The sequence below is a fragment of the Budorcas taxicolor genome, chromosome 3 (assembly GCF_023091745.1).
Source record: "Budorcas taxicolor isolate Tak-1 chromosome 3, Takin1.1, whole genome shotgun sequence".
NCBI lineage: Eukaryota > Metazoa > Chordata > Mammalia > Artiodactyla > Bovidae > Budorcas > Budorcas taxicolor.
In genome coordinates, this window is record NC_068912.1 from 120,903,736 (window position 1) to 120,923,301 (window position 19,566).

At 57.9% G+C, this 19,566-nt stretch overlaps 1 protein-coding gene across 2 annotated transcripts; it reads left to right on the forward strand.

The window, feature by feature from the left end:
* The first annotated feature begins 2,070 nt into the window (after nt 1-2,070).
* ING5 (inhibitor of growth family member 5) lies at nt 2,071-19,063 on the forward strand. 2 transcript variants are annotated; one of them, XR_008199105.1, is made up of 9 exons: nt 2,071-2,144; nt 4,220-4,291; nt 9,460-9,626; nt 10,936-11,047; nt 11,210-11,303; nt 13,428-13,563; nt 14,408-14,469; nt 16,105-17,697; nt 17,975-19,063. XR_008199105.1 is itself a non-coding variant. In XM_052636778.1 (8 exons), the coding sequence occupies exons 1-8, from the start codon at nt 2,108-2,110 to the stop codon at nt 16,145-16,147; spliced, it is 723 nt and encodes a 240-aa protein (XP_052492738.1). In that variant the 5' UTR covers nt 2,071-2,107; the 3' UTR covers nt 16,148-19,063. The 2 variants fall into 2 exon arrangements, 1 of the variants encoding a protein (XP_052492738.1); XM_052636778.1 differs by having other exon boundaries at nt 16,105-19,063.
* The last annotated feature ends 503 nt before the right edge of the window (nt 19,064-19,566 follow it).

Here is a 19,566-nt window from a genome sequence, read left to right on the forward strand (position 1 = left end):
GAACTGAACTGAACTGGCCAGAATTGGGGAAGAATATTAAGTTAAAAATGTAAATGGTAGAAAAGTGGATAGTATGACTTAACTGATGAGTTAAGAAACCCAACAGCTCAATTTTAAAAACTGGGCAGAAAATCTGGACAGACTCCTCAGCAGAGACATACAGGCAGCAAGCAATACGCGTGTGAAAAGGTTCCCAACACCGCATGTCATTGTTTAGTCGCTAAAACATGTCCAGCTCTTTGTGACCCCATGGACTGCAGCATGCCAGGCTTTCCAGGATTGGAAATAAAAGGAGATACCACTACACGTCTTTTCGCACGGCCCCAAACCAAAACACTAACAACACAAAATGCCGGTGACGATGTGAGCCACAGGGACTCGCATTCATTGCTCGTAGAAATACAGAATGGTGCAGCTCACTCTGGAAGGCCATTTGGCAGTTTCTCACAAAGCTAAACATCACAGTCTGATCCAGCAACGATAGTTCTTGGTATTTATCCAAAGGAATTGAAGTGTGTGCACCCAGAAACCTGACATGTATGATTATAGGAGCTTTATCCCTAATTGACAGAACTTGGGCGCAAGCAATTGGTGAAGAGTAATCTGTGGTACAGACCATGAAATGTTTATCAGTGTTAAGAAGAGATGAGCAGGACTTCCCTTTTGGTCCAATGGTTGACAATCTGCCTTGCAATACAAGGGATCTGGGTTCAACCCCTGGTCAGGGAACTAAGATCCCACCTGCTGTGGAACAACAAAGTCTGCTTCCTGCAACTACTGAGCCCAAGAGACACAACCAGAGTCTGTGCCGCCCAAGGACAGACCCCACGTGATGCAGTGGACTCTGAGGGCTGCGATGCTTGACGCAGTCAGAAGAATTAAAAAAAGACGCTGTCCGGCCAGGAAAAGGAATGGAGGAGACTTAGAATGCATGTTACTAGGTGAAAGAAGCTAATGTGAAAGGGCTACACATTCTATGATTTCAACTGTATGATTCTGAGAAAGGCAGAACTAGAGACAGTGACAGGATTAGCGTTTGCTAGGGGTTCCCCAGGAGGGAGGAGGGAGAAGCAGCTGATTTTTAGGGCAGAGCCAACTATTACACTCGATACTGCAACGGGTGCCACTTGACATAAATGCACAGCACAGAATGAACCCTGATGTAAACGTGGACTTCCTTTTGTTTAGTCGCTAAGTTGCGTCCGACTCCTTTGTGACCCTAGGTAGTGGAACCCGCCAGCCTCCTCTGGTCCATGGGTCATCCCATGGCAATACTGGAGTGAGTTGCCGTTTCCTTCTCCAGGGGATCTTCTCGGCCCAGGGATCGAAGCGGGTCTTCTGCGTTGGCAGGTGGGTTCTTTACCAGAGCTAGCAGGGAAACTTTAATAATAATGTATCAATACTGTTTCATCTATTGTAATAAATGTGCACCAGCCATGGAAAACGTTCATAAGGAAAACTGTGTATGCGTGGAAGGGGTATATAAGAACTCTTGTATTTTCTTGTCAATTTTTCTGAGAGCCAAAAACTGCTCTAAAAATAAATTCTATTAATAAGAACACTTATCTACTCGAAACAATAAAATAGGGGTGGTGTGCAACAGTGCACTGGAGCGTGCGTGTGATTTTCACACCAAGCATTAAATGGAGCGGGGATGGTTGCACAGACATTGGTATCACTTGGATCGAAGGGTGAGCAAGACGATCGCAGGCCCGCGCCTCCGGGAGTGGGGAAGCTGCACGTCTCCGAACAGCCTGAGTTTGTATAACGCAAGTCAAGCTGGCAAAACAGTGAACGCGTTCCCCCTTTTACATGTCTGCCTGGGGTTTAGAACGCCGGCCCCCGCCCCGGAAGTCGCCCCCCCAGGCGCTAGGCGCGCTCCCGGGCCCCCCGGCCGAGCACCAGGCCCGCCCGCCCGCCAGGGCCGCCCAGCCCGCCCAGCCCCCGCGCGAGGTCGCGCGCGGCCCGGCCGGAAGCCGAGGCGGGGGCCCCGCCCGGCCGGCGCCCAATCAGCGCGCGCGGCTCATTAATAGTGACTAGCCGGCCCCGCCCCCGGGCCTCGCGGCGCCGCCGCCCGCGCAGACCCGGAGCGCGGCCGCGGACGAAGATGGCGACCGCCATGTACTTGGAGCACTACCTGGACAGTAAGCGCCCCGCGCGCCGCCCCAGCCCGCCGCCCGCGCCCCGCCGCCCCTGCCGCGCTTCCCCGAGCGCCGGGCTCCGCGCGCGGGCCCCGGGGCACGCGGGGGCGGCGGGGTGGCCGGGCGGCGGCGGGGGCGGCGGGGGCGCGCGGGGCGGGCGGGGCGGCGAGGGAGGGGCGCGGGGCGGGCGGCGCGGGCCCCGCCGGCACGGCCGCGCCAATTCCAGGTGCGTCACGGCGGGGCGGGGCCGGCGCCAAGGGGCGGGGTCCGCGCGGCCGGCCCCGCCTTCCAGGCGGCCACGCCCACCTTCCTGCAGGCCCCGCCCTCCCCGCCCTTGAACCCGGCCTCCTGGGCGGGGCCCCGCCCCTTATCGGCTGGGCTCCGCTCTCTTCCCTGTCGGACCCGCCCCCTCTGGCCAGGCCCCGCCCCTCCGAGCCGCGCCCCGCCTTGGGGGCGGGACTGGCCCACCAAGATGGTTGAGTCCCAATCGCCTGGGACTCTGGGTCGGGTTTGGGGGGGCCCAGGGCCTCGGAGTTCGGGGTTCTGTGCCTGCTTGTGATGTGACTTAGCTTGTGCCTCAGTTCCAGGCCTCATTTCATACATTTGCGAGGCATGCAGGCGCAGAGGGTCACTGAGGGTACCGGTCCGAGCCCAGGGGCTGGGGGCGCCGGGGTTAGGGTGTTCAAGGCAGGGGTCATCGTCGTGGCCAGATGTCCCGACGCGTTGCACATGTTGCCCTCTTTGCAGAACTCCTGAGCGGGTGGCTTTTTTCCTCCACATTTCACAGAGCAGGTGATGCTGCCTGCAGAAGCCAGGTAGCTTGTTACGGTCTCTTGCTGGAGAGCGGCGATCCCGCGTTGGAGTCCTTCGTCCTGACTCCAGTCTGGCCTCCACTGGGGCATGGCCTGGGGAGGGTGGGGCTGGTGGGTGTTGGGCCCCGTGGCTCTAGAGCACTGTGCTGTACTGGGGCTCACAGCCCCCAGACCCCCACCTGAGGGTGTTGAGAGTAGGGATTGAACCTCTGCTCTGGGGAAGACTGGTGATCCGCAGGGGATCACCCAGTCCTGGCCCAGCCTGAGCACAGGTCCTGGGTGGGAGAGCACCCAGGTGCCTGTAGGGGGGGCACTGCGGCTTGCCCTCCTCTTTCCTGGTGCTTGCCTGGTGGGGCCCAGGAGGAGAGTCCGAGGAATATGATCCTGGCCTTTGCGGGCACCCGTGTGAAGGCTTGGGGACAGAAGCCCCTGCTCACTCCCTAAGCACCTGCTGTGCACCAGGAATTTTCCTGGGACATGCTGTCAGATGGGACACAGGAGTTTAAAGGTCACGAAGGAGCCTAGCACGTCTCAGAGTGCAGGGGTACTGCTGCAGTAGGAACCCCGGGGGGGCGGGATCCCACAGAGAGGCTCTGAGGGGTCCGCTCGGTGTCTGCTGAGCCAGGGCACCATGGGGCTTAAGCACCAGCTTTGTTTGATGAGAGGGGCCCATCCTGGCTGCAGGCAGGGGCCGGGCTTGGCCCAGACCAGGAGCCTGGCAGTGGGGACAGGAGACCAGTGTGGTGCAGGGTCCTCCCTGTGCTGTCCTTCCTGGTCTGTTTAATTTTAAATAAACTCTCATAAAATGGGAAACTCAGTCCGTCTGTGGTACTGGCCCCATTTCAGGTGCTCAAGTAGCCCCATGTGGCCAGTGCCTCTGTGTTGGGCAGCTCCATCTTTGCATCACGTTCCCCCACACAGCCCCGGTTGGTACTTCCCCATGCCCCAAGTTCAGAGTAAAGCTGGAGGAGGACCCTGGGGTTTGGGCTGGCTCGCTGTGATGGGGTGTCTGCAAGGGAGGAGTGGCCTGGGGTCTGCGGTGGGAGAGTCGCGTGGGCACCCTCTGTCCTCTGTTTGAGTCTGACTTCTTGAGTTTCTGACAAGTGCTCAAACACGTCAGCTTGTACCAGGGTGTGTTCAGTGTTTAGAGGACGTCGCTGGGAAAAGATACCCTGATTCTTCTTGTTTCCAAACCCTAGCAAACAGAAGCTGGAGTGGGCTTACCCCTTGTGGCCTTGAGCTTTTGTCCTGCTGTGTCTGTTTCAGGTATCGAGAACCTTCCCTGTGAGCTTCAGAGGAACTTCCAGCTGATGCGAGAGCTGGACCAGAGGACAGAAGGTGGGTGCAGGCCTTTCAGTGCAGCCAGGGTGGGGAGAGCAGCTCCCCAAGGCAGGACCCTGGGGGTGGTGCTGCGCTTCCAGGTACCTGGGGCAGAGGTGCTGCGGGCATGGGGTGATGTCTCAGAGAGAGTGCCAAGTCTGTGCAGTCAAACTGAGTGCCTGGTGCTCCTGCGTTTCGTCCTTAAGACCCTCGTCCCCTCCTTGCAGTTAAAGTATTTGTCACCTTCTCTTTGAAAGATTCTCCCTTTCCACACTCTGTGTGTAGCTCAGACCCTGCTTTTGGGTCTTTTGGTGTGAACTCCTATTTCTAAGCAGCTCGTTTTTGCTGCATTTCTTTATTTCCTTTTGGTTTTAGACTTTAGCTGTTCAGTTATTTCAGAAAGTGAAGACTGACGTCTTTGGTTGCGCCCAGCCAGCTCACGTGCACACAGCTCCTTCCCGCCATCTCCTGGGTGTCGTGGGCCAGCGTTCACACTGTCCTGGCGTCGTGTCCGTCAGGGCCCCTGTGTCGGTAGCTGGCCGCCTGCTGTGCGCACGTGGCCTGCTTGGCCTGACTTCCTCTCGGCGTCTCTCACTGCTCTGCTGGTCGGTTTGTCTTCCATGCTCCCTGGTGCGCGGCGCCAGGCACCTGCCAGCCCTCTGTGTGCCCTCCGCGGGGGCCGCCGGAGCGCGCCAGCTGGCCTGCCGTGCACACCTGGCCCCAGGCCTCTCTCTCCCTCGGCTGCTCTTGTGTGTGGGGCCCTGTTTGCTAGGCTGTTGAGCGTGCCGCGTCTTGATTTGCCCCTTTGTTTCAGGGGAGCCTTGAAGGGTAGAGGGGAGGGTGAATAACGCTGCGTGCCTGAAGCCGCAGCAGGGAGCAGTTGGCTGGGAGGAGAGCCCCAGGTGGACCTGCGCTCCCCCCCGAGCGCAGCCGCTGTTCAGCATCGTCCGCCAGCTTCCGCGCTGCTACTGAGAAGGCCGCTGTCATTCGGATTCCGGATCCTTTGAAAATGTGATCTTTATTTCCACTTTCCTATTTAGAAGGTTTTAGGCTTTCTCTTTATCTGTGAGGTTTTACGTTTGATGATGATGTGCTTAGGCGTGGACACTTTTATCACATGTTGTGTTGGGCACATATTTTGTGAGATTGGAATAACTGTGGTTTTTGACTGAGGTACAGCTTTCTGACTAGTGAATACAGAGACCTGTTTTATTGTGAGGTAGACCACTTATATTCAGAAATAAGCGTTCAGTTCAGCTCAGTCACTCAATCGTGTCAGACTCTTTGTGACCTCATGGACTGCAGCACGCCAGGCCTCCCTGTCCGTCACCAACTGCTGGAGTTTACTCAAACTCACACCCATCGAGTCGGTGATGCCATCCAACGATCTCATCCTCCGTCGTCCCCTTCTCCTCCTGCCTTCAATCTTTCCCAGCAGCAGGGTGTTTTCCAATGAGTCAGCTCTTCGCATCAGGTGGCCAAAGTGTTGGAGTTTCACCTTCAACATCAGTCCTTCCAATGAACACTCCGGACTTATCTCCTTTAGGATTGACTGGTTGGATCTCCTTGTAGTCCAAGGAACTCTCAAGAGTCCTCTCCAACACCACAGTTCAGAAGCATCAGTTCTTCTGTGCTCAGCTTTCTTTATAGTCCAACTCTCACATCCATACATGACCACTGGAAAAACCATAGCCTTGACTAGATGGACCTTTGTTGGCGAAGTAATGTCTCTGCTCTTTAATATGCTGTCTCAGTTGGTCATAGCTTTCCTTCCAAGGAGTAAGCGTCTTTTAATTTCATGGCTGCAGTCACCATCCATAATGATTTTGGAGCCCCAAGAAATAAATCTGCCACGGTTTCTCCATCTGTTTGCCATGAAGTGATGGGACCGGACGCCATGATCTTGGTTTTCTGAATGTTGAGCTTTAAGCCAACTTTTCCACTCTCCTCTCTCACTTTGATCAACAGGCATTTTAGCTCCTCTTCACTTTCTGCCATAAGGGTGGTGTCATCTGCATATCTGAGGTTATTGATATTTCTCCCGGCAGTCTTGATTCCAGCTTGTGCTTCATGCAGCCCAGCGTTTCTCATGATGTACTCTGCGTATCAGTTAAATAAGCAGGGTGACAATATACAGCCTTGACGTACTCCTTTTCCTATTTGGAACCAGTTTGTTGTTCCATGTCCAGTTCTAACTGTTGCTTCCTGACCTGCATACAGATTTCTCAAGAGGCAGGTTAGGTGGTCTGGTATTCCCATCTCTTTCAGAATTTTCCACAGTTTGTTGTGATCCACACAGTCAAAGTCTTTGGCATAGTCAATAAAGCAGAAATAGATGTTTTTCTGGAACTCTCTTGCTTTTTCCATGATCCAGCAGATGCTGCCAAGTTGATCTCTGGTTCCTCTGTCTTTTCTAAAACCAGCTTGAACATCAGGAAGTTCACAGTTCACGTATTGCTGAAGCCTGGCTTGGAGAATTTACAGCATTACTTTACTAGCATGTGAGATGAGTGCAATTGTGCGGTAGTTTGAGCATTCTTTGTCATTGCCTTTCTTTGGGATTGGGAAGAAAACTGACCTTCTCCAGTCCTGTGGCCACTGCTGAGTTTCTAAATTTGCTGACATATTAAGTGCAGCACTTTCACAGCATCCTCTTTCAGGATTTGAAATAGCTCAACTGGAATTCCATCACCTCCACTAGCTTTGTTCATAGTGATGCTTCCTAAGGCCCACTTGACTTCACATTCCAGGATGTCTGGCTCTAGGTGAGTGATCACATCATCATGATTATCTGGGTCATGAAGATCTTTTTCGTACAGTTCTGTGTTCTTAATATCTTCTGCTTCTGTTAGGTCCATACCATTTTTGTCCTTTATTGACCCCAACTTTGCATGAAATGTTCCCTTGGTGTCTCTTAATTTTCTTGAAGAGACCTCTAGTCTTTCCCATTCTGTTGTTTTCTTCTGTTTCTTTACACTGATCACTGAGGAAGGCTTTCTTATCTCTCCTTGCTTTTCAAAGGAACTCTGCATTCAAATGGGTATATCTTTCCTTTTCTCCTTTATTTTTCACTTCTCTTCTTTTCACAGCTATTTGTAAGGCCTCCTCAGACAGCCATTTTGCTTTTTTGCATTTCTTTTTCTTGGGAATGGTCTTGATTCCTGTCTCCTGTACAATGTCACGAACCTCCGTCCATAGTTCATCATGGACTCTGTCTATCAGATCTAGTCTCTTAAATCTATTTCTCACTTCTACTGTATAATCGTAAGGGATTTGATTTAGGTCATACCTGAATGGTCTAGTGGTTTTCCCCACTTTCTTCAATTTCAGTCTGAATTTGACAATAAGGCATTCATGATCTGAGCCACAGTCAGCTCCTGGTCTTGTTTTTGCTGACTGTAAAGAGCTTCTCCATCTTTGGCTGCAAAGAATATGATCAGTCTGATTTCGGTGTTGACCGTCTGGTGATGTCCATGTGTGGAGTCTTCTCTTGTGTTGTTGGAAGAGGGTGTTTGCTATGACCAGTGCATTTTCTTGGAAAAACTCTCTTAGCCTTTGCCCTGCTTCATTCTGTACTCCAAGGCCAAATTTGCCTGTTACTCCAGGTGTTTCTTGACTTCCTACTTTTGCATTCCAGTCCTCTATAATGAAAAGGACATCTTTTTGGGGTATTAGTTCTAAAAGGTCTTGTAGGTCTTCATAGAACCGTTCAACTTCAGTTTCTTCAGCGTTACTGGTTGGGGCATAGACTTGGAGTATCGTGATACTGAATGGTTTGCCTTGGAAATGAACAGAGATCATTCTGTCATTTTTGAGATTGCATCCAAGTACTGCATTTCAGACTCTTTTGTTGACCATGATGGCTACTCCATTTCTTCTGAGGGATTCCTGCCCGCAGTGGTAGATATAATGGTCATCTGAGTTAAATTCACCCATTCCAGTCCATTTTAGTTCGCTGATTCCTAGAATGTCAGCGTCCACTCTTGCCATCTCTTGTTTGACCACTTCCAATTTGCCTTGATCATGGACCTAACATTCCAGGTTCCTATGCAATATTGCTCTTTACAGCATCCGACCTTGCTTCTATCAGCAGTCACATCCATAGCTGGGTATTGTTTTTGCTTTGGCTCCATTTTTTTCGTTCTTTCCTGAGTTATTTCTCCACTGATCTCCAGTAGCATGTTGGGCACCTACCGACCTGGGGAGTTCATCTTTCAGTGTCCTATCTTTTTGCTTTTTCATACTGTTCATGGGGTCCTCAAGGCAAGAATTCTGAAGTGGTTTAAACATTTATAAATTGCTTAGCAAATAATACCCAGAGACCCTTTCCCCAGAGGGACAAATAGGGCCCCTGGTGCCCAGGGCCTGTGAGACTCCTGAGCAGGCCCCCTTCCCGTGAGGAGTGGACCCTGAGTTATCACCTGCAAGAGTGGCCTTTTCATCCTTCTAAACTGAAGCATTAACGGCTGCGTCTGTTTCCACCCTTAACAACAATGGGATCGTCACGTGGGGTGTGTTTTCCTTGCGTCAGTGGGGTTGGCTGGTGTCGCCGTGTCTTCTTACTGCTGGCTAGCGCTAAGGGTCGGGCACGCTGAGCGACTTCCCTATCACTTCTTACTTTCATGCATTGGAGAAGGAAATGGCAACCCACTCCAGTGTCCTTGCCTGGAGAATCCCAGGGACGGGGGAGCCTAGTGGGCTGCCGTCTGTGGGGTCGCACAGAGTCGGACACGACTGAAGCGACTTAGCAGCAGCAGCAGCGCTCTGTTCTGTGAGTGGACCGCAGCTTATTTGTTTCATCCTAGATTGGACGTTTGAGTTGCTTCTTGTTATCTGTAGTTATGACTGTTTCCCCGTGTGTATCCTGGCCTCTAAATCTTCAGGGTGTGTCCCGGAGAGTAGCATGCTGGTCATAGGTGAGGTGAGCACGTCACTTATTGAAGCGGGGACTCCTGCGAGCCCAGAGAGGCGCAGTGAGCCCTTGCTGGCGAGCGGCGCACGCTGGGCTGTCCTGGGCACGCTGCCCCGGCGGGGTGTCTGCCTGTGGCCCTTGCCTCCCAGGCGGCCAGCTCGAGCCAGCCACTTCTTTGCTGGAGCTCGTCATCGTCAGGCTTTATTGGTCGCCGGTCTGGTGAGCTTGTCCCGGATCGCACGCGGGAACAGCTCTCCAACCGTTCCTCTCTCAGATAAGAAAGCTGAGATTGACATCCTGGCCGCGGAGTACATCTCCACCGTGAAGACGCTTTCCTCGGACCAGCGTGTGGAGCGCCTGCAGAAGATCCAAAGCGCCTACAACCAGTGCAAGGAGTACAGCGACGACAAGGTGCAGCTGGCCATGCAGACCTACGAGATGGTGAGTGGGCGCCCAGGCCCACGCGGCGGGGAGCCGGGGGGCGGGCGCCCCAGGCGGCGGGGACAGCTGGAGAGTGGGGCCGCCCCAGGCCCGCGCCGCGCCCCACGCGCCGCGGAAGGCGGCCCCGGGCGGCAGGGCAGGCGGCGGCCAGGCTGGGGCGGGGCGGTGCGGCTCGCAAAGGCGCGCCGTGGAGGGGTCCTCCTCCTGGGCGCCTCAGCGCAGCCTCGCGTTCTGTGCCCTTCGGCTTGTTCCGTTACGCCTGTGTGTATACACTTGCTGTTCATTTTTATCAGCTTTCCGTGAGGCCCTGGAGCTTGTTCTGGCCACCTCCCTCTCAGGTCTGCCTCACTTGAGGCTCACGAAGCGGCTCACATGGGGCTCTGTCTGAGGTGCCCCATCCTCACCTCCCGCAGGAAGACAGTAGTGACTAATTAAAGCCCGAATCCGGTTCTGTTTGAGAAAGAAGCCTCTCAAAGGAGAGCTTAATGCTTATGTTTGGGGTTTTGATGTTCTGAAGCAGTCCTTTGAGTAAGCAGCCTGTCTTCCTGAGAGTTAGGTGCGATCAGCATCCTTAAGGCAGTCCTGTTTTCTCTTTGATGTATAATGAAGGTGAGGATTCTGGTTCACTCGCAGGAGGGGCCGTGTGGCTCCTGCTTGGGAAGCTGCCGCAGGGGGCGTTGGGTGCCTGTTAGTGCCAGCAGGCGCTTTTCTTGTGATGTCCCTGCAGCTGCTCAGCAGGAGCACCCCCTCCCCTGTTATCCTGTGTGGCCACGGGTGATGTCCCACCTCTTTCTCCTTCCTTCCAGCTCCATCCGGAACCTAAACCTTAAGTCATTTTCTACTTAAGGACCTGTGCGCTCTTCACATTTTACGTTAAGATTCGGTATCTAGTGTGCTCAGCCCTTACTCCACGTCTCACAGCTGTTTCTCGTCCCTTCAAGCTTTTCTCCCCAGTAGGCTTTATTCTCAGAGAAGGCAGTGGCACCCCGCTCCAGTACTCTTGCCTGGAAAATCCCATGGACGGAGGAGTCTGGTGGGCTGCAGTCCATGAGGTTGCACAGAGTCGGACACGACTGAAGTAACTTAGCAGCAGCAGCAGCAGGCTTTATTCTGTTGATGGGTCATATGTGGAGAAAAAAGGCCTTTGCATCAACTAGGAAATAGCGGGCCTTGTTCTAGCAGAACTTCGTTAACTCAGGACTCACCCGAGAGCAGACGGCACTCTCTGGCTGGTGCTGGGAGCGTCTGTGATCCCCAGGGCGTTTGGCCCCGAGAGCCACGTGGACTGTGTGATTGTCCTTCCATGCAGGTGGACAAGCACATCCGGAGGCTGGATGCAGACCTGGCTCGCTTTGAGGCGGACCTGAAGGACAAGCTGGAGGGCAGCGACTTTGAGAGCGCTGGAGGACGGGGGCTAAAAAGCAAGTCTTAATTTTTCTTCATTTTGTTACTGTTAACCATGGAGTTTTGAAGAAGTTTGTCTGATAAATGTGTTAGGAATATCACGGTAAATACCATATTTGGGTAAACCTTGTCCTGCTTCAGGAATTCGGTGAACAAAGTTGAGGTCTTTCTTGTTTCAGAAGGTCGAGGTCAGAAAGAAAAGAGGGGCTCCAGGGGTCGCGGCAGGAGGACGTCAGAAGATGACACCCCAAAGAAGAAGAAGCATAAAGGAGGGTGAGAGATGCTCATTTTCTTTTTCCCCAGAGAACGTTTGTGTTTGCTCAGGATGACAACACCAGTCACTGCTGAGGCTGCAGATGTACTCACCTATGCAGGTGCGCCGTGCCTCCCCCATCACCTGTGCAGGTGTGCAGCGGCCCCTCCCCTCACCTGAGGAGGTGTGCAGCAGCCCCTCCCCTCACCTGTGCAGCTGCGCAGCGGCCCCTCCCCCTCACCTGTGCAGGTGCGCAGCGCCCCCTCCCCCTCACCTGTGCAGGTGTGCAGCGGCCCCTCCCCTCACCTGTGCAGGTGTGCAGTGGCCCCTCCCCCTCACCTGTGCAGGTGTGCAGCGGCCCCTCCCCCTCACCTGTGCAGGTGTGCTGACCTGATATCCTTTTGAATTTGAGGTTCCACATCCAAGGGTCGCATAATACTATAGCACGTATTTACTGAAAAAAATCTACATGTAGGTGAAATCACACAGTTCAAACCCATGTTGCTCAAGGCTCAGCTGTTAATTTCACATACTGTGGTTTTTGTTCTAGAACATCATTTGACTCCTTTTTTTTTCACATAGTTAAACGTCTCCATACCTGAATGTCTTAGTTACGCTTCTTTCATAACGTGTTTAAAGCCTTTCTTTGTCCATCGAAACCTCTGGTCTTCTGTGCATTTGATGCTTTTTGTACACACTTCTCCTGGCTGGTGGTGTTTAGCCTCTTAAGTCGTGTCTGACTCTGCAACCCCATGGACTCTGCCTGCCAGGCTTTTCTGTCCATGGGGTTTCCCAGGCAAGAGCCTGCCACCCAGGGGTCAAGTGTGTGTCCGCTGCAATGGCAGGCGGCTTCTTGGCCACTGGCCCAGCAGGAAGGCCCTCCTGGCGGCCACTGCTGTGTTCTCGGTCCCTCAGGGCACACGGTTTGCTCCTCGTCTGACCTTGCGGGCACACGCAGGTCGTGGAGAGGGCAGCGCCTGCGCGTCCCCGAAGGCTCGCCCTTGTGCGGTGCAGGTGGACGGAGCCGGGTGGGGGCTGGTGGGAAAGTGGTGAGGCAGGGAAGCCAGAGCGCCCGTCTGCTGCCTGCAGGCGAGGCTCTCCTGCTCCTGCTCCCCCGGTTGGTCACGGGGCCTGGGAGAGGCTGGCTGGTTGGAGTCCAGGGGCTGGGCTCTGCAGCCTCTGTGTGGCGGTGTGCGGTAGATGGACCACGGGTGTGGCTGTGTGCGGGGCCCGTGGTGTCGGAGTGGCCCCGTGGGTGCGGGCCACGTTGGGGGGCTGGGGTGCAGCTGACCGGGGCATGGTGCCCGAGGAAGGGGCGAGCAGTCAGTCCCTAGGGGACCTGGATCCCTCCCGTTTACCCGGTTGGTGTGTTCACGACGCCCGGTTGGCCGCTGCCTCTTAGCTTTCCCTTTGCTGCGTCCCTCGTGTGACGCGCCGTCTCTTTAGCAGATGAATATCTGAACGTGCCTGTAGTTTTCACCTGGGGGTAGGGGAGGGAGGATTTTCCTTCTGTGCTGATGGGAAGGTACTGTTTCACTCACTGAGCTCATGGGATTCTTTTAGAAGGCTGAAACCCAGGCGAGTCGCGTCCCCCCGAGCCCCTTCCCTCCCTGCAGCTGCGGTGCCGTGGGCAGCGGTCTCGGGGGTGGCCTGGGTGCTGTGGGGGCCTGGGGGTGGTGTGGACAGCCCTGGTCTGGCTGGGCTGCTCGGGGGCCCTGGGGCAGCCGCCGGGTGCAGGGTGGAGGGCTCCTTCCTGGGGCCAGCAGGTGAAGTGGCCCCGCACACAGAGGGTGGCTCTGATGCTGCTTGGTTCCCGAGAGGCAGAGCCCAGGGGAGGCTGGGGCAGGGATGCTGCGGTTCTGAGCTGAAGGTGCTGGTGGAGTCAGGCGGTGGGTGGGGCTGCAGGGCTGCACGGACACCGGGCGTCTGGGTGGGCTCGGGGGTGCTCTCGGGTGTCGCCGGGCGCCCACGTGGTGCCGTCGGCCTTGGGGCGGGGGCGGGGCTGGAGCAGGCCTGCTTCTGGGGGACTGCTCTGGACTCATGGTGAACGCCTGCCCCACACCGGCCTGCGCTGTTGTGCCGCGCCCTTGCCGGGTGCTGTCGCAGGCAGTTTGTCCCCAACCCCCCACCCGTCACCCCCGCAGGTCGGAGTTCACCGACACCATCCTGTCTGTGCACCCCTCCGATGTGCTGGACATGCCCGTGGACCCGAATGAGCCCACCTACTGCCTGTGCCACCAGGTGTCCTACGGGGAGATGATCGGCTGCGACAACCCAGACGTGAGCGCGGGCTGGGCTGGGCCGGGCTGGGTGGCGGGCGGGCGGGCAGCACTGACCGCCTCCTCTGACAAGAGCGCGGGCCGTGGGCCGGGCTGGGCTGGGCGGCACTGACCGCCTCCTCTGGACGAGAGCGTGGGGTGGGTGGGCAGCGGGCGGGCAGCGCTCACCACCTCCTCTGGACGGGAGGGCTGGGCAGCAGGTGGGCAGCGCTCACCGCCTCCTCTGGACGGGAGTGTGGGGCAGGTGGGCAGCGGGTGGGCAGCGCTCACCGCCTCCTCTGGACGGGAGTGTGGGGCAGGTGGGCAGCGGGTGGGCAGCGCTCACTGCCTCCTCTGGACGGGAGGGCTGGGCAGTGGGTGGGCAGCGTTCACCGCCTCCTCTGGACGGGAGTGCGGGGCAGGTAGGCAGCAGGCGGGCAGCGCTCACCGCCTCCTCTGGACGGGAGGGCTGGGCAGTGGGTGGGCAGCGTTCACCGCCTCCTCTGGACGGGAGTGCGGGGCAGGTGGGCAGCGGGCGGGCAGCGCTCACCGCCTCCTCTGGACGGGAGGGCTGGGCAGCGGGTGGGCAGCGCTCACCGCCTCCTCTGGACAGGTGTGTGGGGCAGGTGGGCAGCGGGCGGGCAGCACTCACCGCCTCCTTTGGACGGGAGGGCTGGGCGGTGGGCAGCGCTCACCGCCTCCTCTGGATGGGAGGGCTGGGCGGCGGGTGGGCAGCGCTCACCGCCGCCTCTGGACAGGTGTGTGGGGCAGGTGGGGAGCGGGCGGGCAGCACTCACCGCCTCCTTTGGACGGGAGGGCTGGGCGGTGGGCGGGCAGCACTGACTGCCTGCTCCCTCTCCTTGCAGTGCCCCATCGAGTGGTTTCACTTTGCCTGTGTGGATCTGACCACGAAGCCCAAAGGAAAATGGTCAGTATGGCGCCGGCCTTGCTTGTGGGCTGGGCGGGGGGACTGCCTGCTGCGCCCATCCTGGTGCCCAGGGCTGAGCTGCAGAGGGGCAGCTGCCCACCTCACCGGGTCGTGTCTGTCATCACCCCTGCGTGACAGCGACCTCGAGTCACGTGGGTTTGAGCCGCTTCCACGCGGCTGTTTCTCAGTGGTGAACACCACAGCACCGTGAGCTCCCTGGTGGGCGGAACCCGTGGGTGCGGGACGGGTGTGAGGAGCCAGGGGTGGGGCGGCTGGCTGAAAGTTACTGTGACTTTCGACTCTTAAATACTGGTGCCCTGACCCCCACCTTGTGCAAGCTGGGCTTCCCTCCGGCAGCAGCTGCTCTGGTTCTTGAGGGAGGCCGAGGTGACTGTGGGTCTAGACAAGGCACAAAGGACTCTCCCTGGGGAAGCTCTGATGGCAGCTGAGGGCCAGGCTCGGGCTGGGCACCCCTGGAGCCCGGGGCCTCTGTCCCGGGGAGGTGCAGGCGGCCGCAGCTCTGCTGTGCGAGAGAGCATGGTCCTGCTGGCTGTGCCAAGTGAAGGCCTAGGGACGCTGCCCTCCGCGCGTCCGCACGTGCCTGGCTCCCTCCAGCAGCACTCTGTGTGGACCTGGAGCGTGGGCCGTCCAAGGGACCGTCCGTGTCGTCTGCCTGCAGTGGACGGCCGGGCAGGGGGTGCGGGCGTGCCTCAGAGCCACGTGTGGTGTCCACCCGGCTGGGCCCTGGCAGGCAGAGCCGGTGGAACCTGGTGGCCCGGAGCAGGCTCAGTGTGGGATGGGGTGGGGTCCTGTGCTGAGCTCCCCGGGAAGAAGGGGTGAGAGGGCTGGCCCTGGGGCAGGAGGCAGGGAGGGCGACTTGGGTTTGATTTTGCACGTGGTGGGTTTGAGTTGTTTGCAGGACTTTGCTGGTAGGCGCTAGAATATTGTTCCCTTCTGTGTAGGCAAATGCGCGCCCCACTGGGTGCAGGGAGCAGGACAGGCAAGGCGGGGCGGGGCGGGGCCGGGCCCAGCCACCCACCGCCTGACGCTTGGCCTCCCTGTCTCCCTTCAGAGGGGGCAGAGTGCAGGCTGCTTCCCAGCTGGTCTGTGACCTTCAGTGCAGCGAGGCTCCTGGCCCCCCACCCCGGGGCTGGTGCTCAGGCCCTGGACCAAGCGCTGGGAGCCAGGGGTCAGGCGGCCGCATCGCAGGTGCATCAGCCGTTCCCTGGGAGGGGCCTCGGGAAGCTGCGTGCCCAGGGCCGTGGGGCCGCTGAGCCCCCTGGGGAGGGCGGGGGTCTGCGCCTGCCTGGCGGGGCTGCCTGGCACCTGCAGCTTGCTTCCCGTGTGCTCCTGGGGTGCTGTCCTCGAACAGGGAGCGCCGATGCGCTCGGGCGACGGGAGTGCTTGTGTGTGCACGCCGCTGCGCTCGCTGCCTCGGGTCTTCCCCGGCCTCAGCGCGTCGGGCGGACCTTCCCCCACGGCAGGGTTGCGCCGTCTGCGTCTGGGTCTCCGTGCCGGCACCGGCACCGGCACCGGCACCGGCACCGTGGCTGCAGCGTCCCGCTGTGCCTGGAGACTGGGAGGGGCCTGGCCTCCTGCCTCGCGGGGCCCCTGACGGTGCCTTTCTGGTCGCAGGTTCTGTCCGCGCTGTGTTCAGGAGAGGAGGAAGAAGAAGTAAGGCTGGGCGGACACTGGACCGGAAGAGCGAGTTGACGGATTCCCTCGTTCATGTTGCAATGTTTTACATTCATTTTAAAACTACCTTGTTCCCGACGATATTTAATAACTCAACGGCCAGTTGTCATTCTGGATGTTTCCTCGAACAGACGAGACGCCACCTGAGCCCTGTTGCACAGAGAAGCAGTCTTAGGGGACTTGCCTCAGCGACTGATCTCGTGACTTTCGCACAGACCCCGGGCCCTGCGCGTGGTGGCCAGCCGCCGGCCCCGGGCTCCATGGGTGCGTGGCTGGGGCGCTGCCGTCACATTGCATCTGGAGCCGTGAGCCCTGGCGTCCGGCTGGCTTCCTGGGGCGGCTCGCCGAGGCCCCGGTGGCCACCGCGGGCACCTCTGAGCCTTGCTGGGAGCCCAGGACGCGCCTGGAAGCGCCAGCTCTTCCCAGGGGCTCCGCCTCGCTGTGTACTGCCTTCGCGTTTGAACTGCCTGTTCCCTCTGTGAGGGGTTTTCTTTCCGGAGTAAACGACTCTCCACTAGCAAACGGGCTGTCGGTGCCGTGACCGGTATGGATAAGAGACGGCCCAGCGGAAGGGCCGATGGTCCATTTCTCCGGGAATTCTGACTGTACTGTGAAGATGAGTTGTGGTAGCATGAAGATGGTGGTCTGTGTGAGTATGAGGTGAGCCCAGGTGCCGGGAGCTGGCCTGAGACCTGCTGACTCGCACGGCAGGCCAGCCGCTTAGACTGGGGAGTGACAGTTATGTGATGTGATTTCTGAGCCTCCCGTGCTGCAGGAGCAGTTCTGGGTGAAGCGAGGAAACCTGCATGTCTTTCCTCCCAAATCGGCACATGGTCTTGAACGCGCCTTGCTGGTCACAGTAGGGGTGGTCCAGGCGTGGACGCCTCACGTGGCTTCTGCAGGCGCCCTCTCCCCTGAGGCCGTCCAGGCGCGCATTTGGAAGGCGGCAGGCACAGCGGCTCTGCCTCAGGCCCGGAGTCCGCGACACAGACTGGAGGCCCAGCTTCCCGGCGTGGACGAAGTGCGTCCTGTCTGTGAGGAGGGCCATCGACAGGAACCCACCTGCTTCCCCCTGACAGCCGCCCATCCTGTGCGCTCCCAAGAGAGGAGACGGTGGGCAGGAGCTGCAGAGGCTGCGTCCTGTGGGGCCGCTGCCCACGGGTCAGCTACCGTCCGGCAGGCAACGGGGGGCTGCCCTGGGTCCGCATCCGAGCGCCCTGTCTGACCCTGTCCTCGCCAGAGGGAGCTGGGAGACTGCAGGCGGTCTGTGCAGCATGCGGCCCCTGGGGCTCCCGTGGGCCGGTGCGGGGTCTGGCCGCGGCTGCCCCTCGGCCCCAGGCTCATCCAGGCCATGCGGCGTTCCTGAGGAAGGGGCCGCTGGCACCCTCAGCCTCTGCCTCAGCCAGAAACCCTGGGGGGCTGGTGTTTAGCGACTTAGGTTTTTGTCAGCACGGATGTTTAAAGACTATGGGGAGTAAACTGTGGGAAGGCTCTCGCTTTCCACTCCTTTATGCGTTTTCGTGGAGAAGATAGGTAAGTACAGTACGTTTGTGGTGATTCCTCACAAGCTCATTTCATCTTCGACCCGTTCACAGCACTGTTCCCACGGGAGGGGGGATTTGTGGACGCAGCTGGACGGCGGTCCTGAGCCTCAGCGGGGTGCCCGCCGCCCCGGCTGTTCCCCAGGAGGGTGACTGGCTTCCCTGCCGGAAGCTTTTGTTTAAAGTTGGATGGTGTCACCCTGCTTGTCACCGGTAACATGCCATCCATGGACCTTTTTTGCAAAGTTTCTGTGCTTATATGTTTCCAGCGTTTACTTTTGCTGGTTACAGTAATATCACCGAAATAACATGCACGTAGCTTTGGAGAAAACGGAAAACACGCGCAGAACAGAGAGCATCCCTGGAACGTGTTTGGGCCCTGGCCGAATGCCTCCTGACCATGCCGCTGCCCGCGAGGCGGAAGACGCTGGGGAGGCCCTGTGGCCGGGAGCGCCCGGCCCGCGGGGTCAGCGGGAGCCCGCGCTGCTCGCCCCTCACCTGCCACCCCCATCAGGATGAGACGTTTGCTGGTCTCGGGCACTGGCACCGGGGGCAGGTGGCCACTGCTGTGGCATTCCTGAGCCAGCGAGGGTGCGGGCCCCCAGGGTCCTCCGGGTCTGCCTGTGCGGGAAGGGGCTTCTCGTGTGGAGAAGGGGCGCCGCCCGTTGCCACTGGTGCTCGTACCCGTCAGCAGTGGTTGGAACATCCTTGTTTTCCTGCAGGAGAGCACGCGCTGCGCTAGTAGGGGCAGGTGTTAAGCTGCGCCCCCACCTCTGCGGCGGAGTTCGAGGGGCTCGCGGCTGGCACACGAGGCCTGTGACCGTTCCTGCCGCGGGTTGGGCCCTTGAGCAGGCGGACGCAACCCTGGTGCTGTCGGGGCCTCCTGAGCCGGGGGGCCTCCTGAGCCGGGCGGCCCCCATCTACCCCGAGGCGGCAGCCGCCTGGACGCAGCCCCTGGGCAGTTGCAGGGGTGTGTGGAACACTGGCCAGCCGTGTGTCAGTCCTGCCTCCTGTCCCGTCACCGGCAGCCCTTGGCGAGGACTGCTTCGAGCAATAACACTGTCCAAAGAGCAGCTTCCCCGTGTGCCCACAGCCAGGGACTGCCCTGTGCGGGGCTGGCACGCTTAGGGTTTCAGGCTTTCCTCAGCTTTTTGTGAACGGTGAGGTTGATCTTCATTACCTGTGCCGAGAGGAATTTTAAAATGGGAAGTCTAAGAAAAGCGTTCTCATTCAGGAGAGAGTTCTGTGAAGTGTCCTCCCCGCTAGTATGTATTTGTGGTGTTCATCTTACCACATCTCATCCAAAAAGACGATGCAGCTTTAACCTGAATGTCACATTGTGTTTTCAAGGAATTGTTATTGATGTTCTCTTTGTAAAAGAAAGAAGTATTGTAAATCTTTTTATCAAATAATGTAAAGATGTATATCTGTATTTTTGGATCATGTTATAGATGATGGATATATTGTTTAATGAATAAAGTATTTTTTGGAACAAACATCTGAGAACGCATCCTTTCTGGAAATAGGACTTCAGTGTCGTGTCGAGAGCTGGGACTGGATGCTGTGTGGACTCTTGAAGGGGGCGTGCAGTGGGCAGAGTGGGTGAGTCCCACCAGGGGCCTGGGTGGGATCCTGGGCCTCAGTTGTCTCATGGCGTCAGAAGGTGGTCCCAAGCTCACGAGAAAGGCATGTTCTTAGTGAGGGCACTGGGGGTCGCTTCCTAGGGGCATAAGGTGCCTCCTCTGGAACAGAAGCTTTGCCTTCTAGACCTGCTTGGGTGCCAAGGCCCTGAGGAAACAACCTCTCTGAGGACATCCTTGATGAGTGCTAACAGTTAGTGTCCAGAAAGCCAGCTCCGTCA